A 7,285-nucleotide genomic window follows, 5' to 3' on the forward strand; every position below is an offset into this window, starting at 1 on the left:
TTATTTTTTTATTTTAAATTAATATTTTTTTAATATTTTCAGATATTGTAATATGCTGATGTCAAAAATAATTTTTAAAAAATAATAAAAAAATATTATTTTGATATTTTTCTAAATAAAAAACATTTTATAAAATAACTGCAACTATATTCATAAACACGCCAAATCTTTTTTTTTTATCTTTTTTTTCTTTAATTTATTTTTTACACTCTAAAAACAATTTATTGATTCACTTGTTTTTTTATTTTTGACATGTTTCTTAAGTATTATTATTAAAAAAAACTATTTGAATTTTAATATTTTTAATTATTATATATTTGATCTAAAAATAATAATATTAATAATAAATCGTTTAAGCAGTTTGGATTGAAATCAATTATTTATAATTAAAATGTTTAGATACATTTAGAGCATGATTTTTATTACATTTATATTTTTAAAACTTTCAATGGTACTAAACATAAACAAGCTGTTTTATTAATTTTTTAAAAATACTTGCTTTAATAACCATAATTTCTTAAAAAAAACAAAAATAATATTAGGTATAAGAGTATATGACAGTGTGGTTACGGTTGCTTTTCAAATAATTTTTTGTGCTAAAATACATGTTAATGATTTTTTTATTTTTTAAAAATTATTTTTAATATTAACTCATTAAAATGATTTAAAATATATTAAATTTAACAAAAACAAATTTAATTTTTAAAATACATAGACACCGCGTTCCGAACGTACTAATAGTTTGGGAGGCCGCCCTTCTCCTGAAGAAATCTAAGGTCTTTTTACTATCAGTGGTAAACAGGGCCCACGTTCGCTGCTGAATATTCTGGTGTGAATATCGACAATTTAGTATATTAATATTAAATTTAATCTTAAATTAGTATTAAAAATTCCATTTACGAGCAAGTTACTAGCTAGTTTCTTTTTATCTTTCTCTCAAGCATTGAGAATATCTTGGCCATAATTTTATTACACGAAGACTAAGAGATAACTTTCTTACATTCCTTCCTTTTCCTAAAATTCAAATCTATATTTTCTATACCATCTATTTAAGTTTGAGTTAAATAATAAATTAGTTTATTTTCTATATTATAATTTTTAGTCTCAATTAAAAAAATTCAAAACTTTTTTTAAAAACACCTATAATTACTTGAAAATCAATAAATTTAATTTTAATCAATGTTATATCGTCAATTTGAAACCCAATAAAGTTAGATAATTAGTTGATTTGAAATTTAATAAACTTAATATAGCAATGTTTTATATGGAAACATGTGTGAATTGATATAATCAAGCTTGATTATTTTGATATATAGCAGTCAATAACTATGGTCTGTATTTAAAAAAATTAAAATGATATTATTTTAAAATTACATAGTATTCTAAATTTATAGGATTTAATGACTATGGATATAATATACAAAATCTAACTAAAAATGTATTAAAAAATACTTTGAAAACATGCTGTCATCATGCAAGTTTGTCTAATTAAATGATAATTAATGATGGCATAATGAAATTCCTGACTCCATGTGAAGTTCAATGAATAAATTTGGACTTGACTAAGTATCTTTATTGAATGAATAGATTGAGATGTCCAATTACGTAGCAATAACGTCAACCATACATTACCGCTCGTGTGTGTTTTACGCGTTTAGATTTTCGAAAACAAGACTAAGCGAACTTCACGTTCCAAACACGCGCCTATATCGAGAGTACAATTTTATGTCCCTCATGGTTCCCAATGATAAAGGCAGGTTTTTAACTAAAGAGAACAAAATGCATTAAATGAGGCCTCTGCTTTTTCTTCACTCTCTCTCTCGACCTCCTTAACTACTACCACCAACTGGTAGTAAGGAAAAGCCCATTCTATCCTCGTTTATTTAACATTATTAACTAGCAAGGTTTAGTCCAAGTTTATTAGGCGAGCCTCATTTGATATTAACGATGGAGTGGATATTTCAAATTGCCGTAGAAGTTAATTTAAAATTGTTTTTTTTATGGAAAATATATTAAAATAATATTTTTATATTTTTAATATTAATATATTAAAATTATCAATCAATATTAAAAATATATTAATTTAAAGTTTTTTTAAAAAATCAAAAATTTTAAAAATACAATTAAACCACACTCTCAAACAGCTTTAAAATCATGGCCTTTGAAAAAAATAACAATAAAAAAAAACATAATGAAAAACACCAGCTGACTTGAGATATTACTCTTAGGTTTGGTGGATCAATAAAAAAAATATTATTTTAAATAAAAATAAAATAGTTTAAAAAAATAATAGGTTATCTTTCGAGCACATTAGATTTAACTAAACTAATTCTCACCCGATATGATTTAAAACCTAACCTAAGCTAGCCCGAATCATATATTAATTTATGATTATTATAAAATGGGATTTTAGTATGCTATCATGTATTAATTTGTTATATAATTTAATAGAACATTTTGCAGATATTATGATTAAAATAGAGATTATATAACGATGATAAACTAATATGGTATGAATACAATACAAGTGACCACAATCATTTTTTATATATATAATTTTTAGATTTTTGTGAATTTTCTTATCATTAATTGATGTAAATATGAATGTTAATAAATTAATTATAATATATAATTTATACATGATTAACTTCTTGATATTGAAGTTTTACCCATAATTATATATAACACGCCACAATTCACTTCGATATAATTATAGATAAATTTGTTATTTAAAACTCATGTCTTATATTTAATATTCTTGATTGCGAGCATAACTTTATGTATATTTAAATATCTAGTTAATTTTGATTGATAGATAAATAAATGTAAAATATTTCTTATCATAAAACATATAGTAATGTATTTTTTTTCCATGAGAAATTAGATATTATAGTAATTAGTAATCCATTTGCGTGGTAGTATTGTAATTTGGTCATAAAAGGAGTGATTTATAGGAAATTTCAAATTAAATGCACATATAGCACTAATTACCAATTTTTAATGGGCTTCATTGATGTCAGCTTCTCACTATTTATTACTTCCATCTTGCATCGTTACTCCATGTATCTCTTATCTTTTCCCTCGCTGAATTTGCTCCTTATAAATTTTATTCTCTCTCCCCTCTCGACGAAAGGGCTAGAGAAAAAGGTTAGACATGGCAGCAGATGTCAGCTCAATCGTGAACAGTACTAGAAATTCAGAGATTTTGATCACAAAAGACTTGCTTGGAGGGTTTTCAAAGGTTGCTAACAAAGATTTGGATCTGGACTTACAAGTCACAAAAACTTGGGACGCGCCTCATGATTTCAAGGTATGTTTTTATTTCCTTTCTTTTTATATCCAAGAAATTCAGATGTCTTGTTTGTTTCTTTGGTATTGATGACCAGTTTTTGCACAGAATTTAGGCTGTTGATAATATTTTTTTTTAAAAAAAAAAACAGTGTAGAAGAACTGAATATTCTTGTTTTGTCAGTGGTCAGATTTTTTTTTATTTTTTTTTGAGAAATCAATAAGCTATTTTTGTTGAAGTAAAAACAAATTGTTGATGAGTTGGTGTTTTCATGCAGTCTTCAGGGAAGGTATACTCACAGAGATGTAATTCTGTAAGCTCACCATTACCATCCCCTAACAGCATGAAGAACCACAAACAGAGAACAGCCCAAGAATCAGAGGTTCAAGATTCTAAGTTTCCACCATTAAAGTTCTTGGAAGAAAGTTGCCTGGAATTGAAACTTGTACCGTCGAGTCACTGTCAAAGTGTGTGCACGCTTGACAAGGTAAAATCTGCTTTGCAAAGAGCAGAGAAAGAGACCATGACTAAGAAGAGATCTCCTCCACCACCATACCCACAAACCAGTGACATCAAAGAAGACAGAAATGGCACTGCATCCTCTTCAACAGGAGTGTTCGCTGCTGCTTGTCCTGGTTGCTTGCTCTATGTGATTACTTTGAAAACAAATCCCAAGTGCCCTAGTTGCAACTCTATCGTCCCATCTCCATCGGCTACAAAGAAGCCCAGAATTGACCTCAATGCTTCACTTTGATCTTGTAACCATGGGGATCAAGATTCCCAGAAGAGGAGAACTAGTCTAGTGCTAGGTGCTAAATACTTCCAAATTATTATTTGTGGATGAAAAAAATAGTAGGTTATTCTGTTTATATGTTGTAGGCCAACCTAGGATTAGGTGAAATTAACCACCGATAATTGTCTTGGTGTTGAAATTCTTACAAGAAGTTAAATAGATTTAAAGCCATATCCTATGCCTTGTGGATCAACCAATATAATTAATGTGATGAGCCATCTACCACTAGCTCTTGGCCTTGAGAATATGTGATTTTTCTTTCGGAAAGGTTTCGAGGCTATGAAAAAGAAAATCATTCATTGAATGGCCTTCATAATGCTTTAAAAGAAATTATCACAGAGCTTCATGTGAGTTCCACGCTTCTTTTGCATGGGATTCGCGAGCTAAGCCGGGAAAAAACGAAGGACCTCACCGTCCCGAGTAGCCATTAATTTCCTCCTGCCATGTTCAATGATACCATCAATAAATTATTTCATTTTTTTCCATTTTCAACGGCACAATTAATAAATCCATTTTGGATGGTTCTCCCAGTTCCTGAGGCTCTGTGGCAACTAAACGCAGGGCACGTTTATTTATTCGTGTAAGCCAAGTTGTCTCCCCAGCTACGGCCTTTTATATATTCATCTTGGATTAGCTATATGATCAATTGCGTGTTTCACTCAATGACATTTGTCTAATGTACTCGAGAAATAGAGCCCTGGGTTTTTTTTTGTTTTTTTTTTTTTGTTTTTGGTACGGTTTGCAGTAAAATCTATTTTATCGGAGTAATCTGACAAAAAATTCACACTGCAAAAAATAATAATAATAATAATTGGAGGTGAAGGACAATGATTTATTTTGCATTATGATCATATAAAAATTATTTTTATTTATTTAAATTAACCTATTTAACTTGTGATTTGAGGCTTGAGTTGAATTTAATTAATTTTGTTTAAGATTTTATTTTTCAAATGACTTGGAATTTAAAGAGAAGGATACTTGATTATCCTCGTTAATTGTCAAGCTAACCTCATTAGGTTGAAGGTCAGTTACTTCTAATTAAGCCAGGGAAAATCACCTACCAAGCAAAAGCATAAAAAACAATGCACCTCTCGCGGATGTCCACTCGTATAATAGAGATGGTCCGACGCTGACGTCAGTGCATCATTTAATGAGCCACGTCAAGATCAAGCAATTAAAGGGAGAAAATCTCAACTCAACCTTGGACGATAACTATGCCAGCGTCTCTTCATGGCACGTGTCTCTGTATAATTGATCCGGCATTTAATGGTTCTTCCACTCATGCGCCACACGTCAAATGTTTCGGTGGCTGCCATTAATGAGGCTGTCGTTTTAAGCGAGTCAAGGACGAAACTAATTAATGAGTTGATTTTTTTGAAGTGAGAGAAGGCGTAGACAATCAAGGCAATGCATTAATTGAGCTGCACGTCGTTTTGTAAGTTGTAACTTGACAGGGCTGGCTGTTTTTTGTGCAGTGCCACGTCAAAAAAAAATGAAATTGGGATTGGAGAGTGCAATTAAATCAATTAATTAGACAAATGAAAGAAAAAGAAAATAAATCTTGCATGGGTCACTACTTGACTTGACAGTCCTTTCAGTTTTTTGTTTTTTATATAATTAGGTCCTCTGGTTTTTATTTTTTATGTTGGGTTCTGAAATTTTAATTTTTCATGATTATTTGGAGGATAAAAAAAAATTATTGAAAAAGAAAAATCAAACACTGGAGATTTTGGTGGGCCATATTTGAAAACAATAAAATCCATAATGATATTTTTTGGACTAGTTTATTTTTGTGTTTTAAAAATATTTAAAAAAAATTAAAAAAAATTTATTTTTATTACTTTAAACTAATATTTTTTTAATGTTTTTATATTATTTTGATGCGCTGATGTCAAAAATAATTTTTTAAAAATAAAAAATATATTATTTTGATATATTTTTAAGTAAAAAACATTTTGAAAAACAATTATAACCATACTTTCAAATAAATCAAGAATTGTAGTTTTTTTTATTTTGTTTAATTTATTTTTTTTAGAACGATTAGAGATTGTTCATCATTAATCTGCACTCATTGACACTCGTAAAATGATATGTTTTACAATTATTTTATAATATCTTTTTACATGATTTATATGAATAGATTTGAGATGAATCTAGCTAATTTAATAATTTATCTTGTTTAGAGGATAAATCCCTAAAAGCTACCTTTGATTTTCTCTATCGGGGTATTAAGATAAATAACGATTCTAGGTAAAAAAAATATTATGTTTACTAAGATAGATAAGAAATATGTATAGAAAAATTATCATGATGAAAAAAAATTCAAAACAATTATATTTTTATATTTAATAATAATAATCCTTCGAGGACAAATATTTTGTTTTTACATGTAAGATTTTTTTGGTACCCACGTCATCATATCACGGGCATACAATCTAGTTTGCTATCTATGCATTGTTCATTGATTTGCATGAAATTAAATTACGTAAATTAAAACGGTATTTTATAAATATAAATGTGTAGTTGTTTTTTAATATAATAATTATTTTTGTATTTCCAATGAGTTCTACCGTGAGTTCTTGATCTGGGTTCCAGTTTTGGGTTCCAATGCAGGCTTAGCTAATACTGCTGGACATGAGCATGTTCTTACAGCAATTGGTCCAGATTTATTGGACTCCCTGTCGCAGTGTGCTAACGACTGTAAACGCGGGCTTCAATACATTTGATTCGGCTTATAGCACAGCCCAGATAGAGTTTTTTTTTTTTTTCCTTCATTGTAATCTCGAGCGAATTCATGAAAAACTGTGATTTATACATTATTCTCTGTAATTCTTTATCCAGATTCAATAATTTAATGATGAAAAATTCAAGCATTTAGCAGCATCTTATCGCTAGTTTATTAATAGTTAATGTATTGACAAATTTTATATATAATTTATTAGTTTACATAGGCCTATAAATAGAAGGGTCAAAGGTAGGGTGATGACTTAACATGTATAAGTTTAACAGAATAACAAACTTGCATGATATCAGTCTAGCTCTATTTTCAAATCCAACACCCTTGAGCTCATCTATGTCATAAGATCGAACACTATTGGACCTGGTAAAATGATAAACCCTACTCCCTTTGAGCCTGGCTACTCGCTGAGCTCAAACATGTATGGGTCTAGTAAGAAGCCATACTCAACCCTTATTAGGCTGGG

At 28.8% G+C, this 7,285-nt stretch overlaps 1 protein-coding gene across 1 annotated transcript; it reads left to right on the forward strand.

Annotated features, from left to right (window-relative positions):
* The first annotated feature begins 3,038 nt into the window (after positions 1 to 3,038).
* Positions 3,039 to 4,253, forward strand: LOC133702914 (uncharacterized). The gene is made up of 2 exons (XM_062127246.1): positions 3,039 to 3,310; positions 3,567 to 4,253. Exons 1-2 carry the CDS (start codon positions 3,155 to 3,157, stop codon positions 4,041 to 4,043), a joined length of 633 nt encoding a protein of 210 aa, XP_061983230.1. The 5' UTR covers positions 3,039 to 3,154; the 3' UTR covers positions 4,044 to 4,253.
* The last annotated feature ends 3,032 nt before the right edge of the window (positions 4,254 to 7,285 follow it).

Source organism: Populus nigra, chromosome 9 (genome assembly GCF_951802175.1).
Source record: "Populus nigra chromosome 9, ddPopNigr1.1, whole genome shotgun sequence".
NCBI classification, from domain to species: Eukaryota; Viridiplantae; Streptophyta; class Magnoliopsida; order Malpighiales; family Salicaceae; genus Populus; species Populus nigra.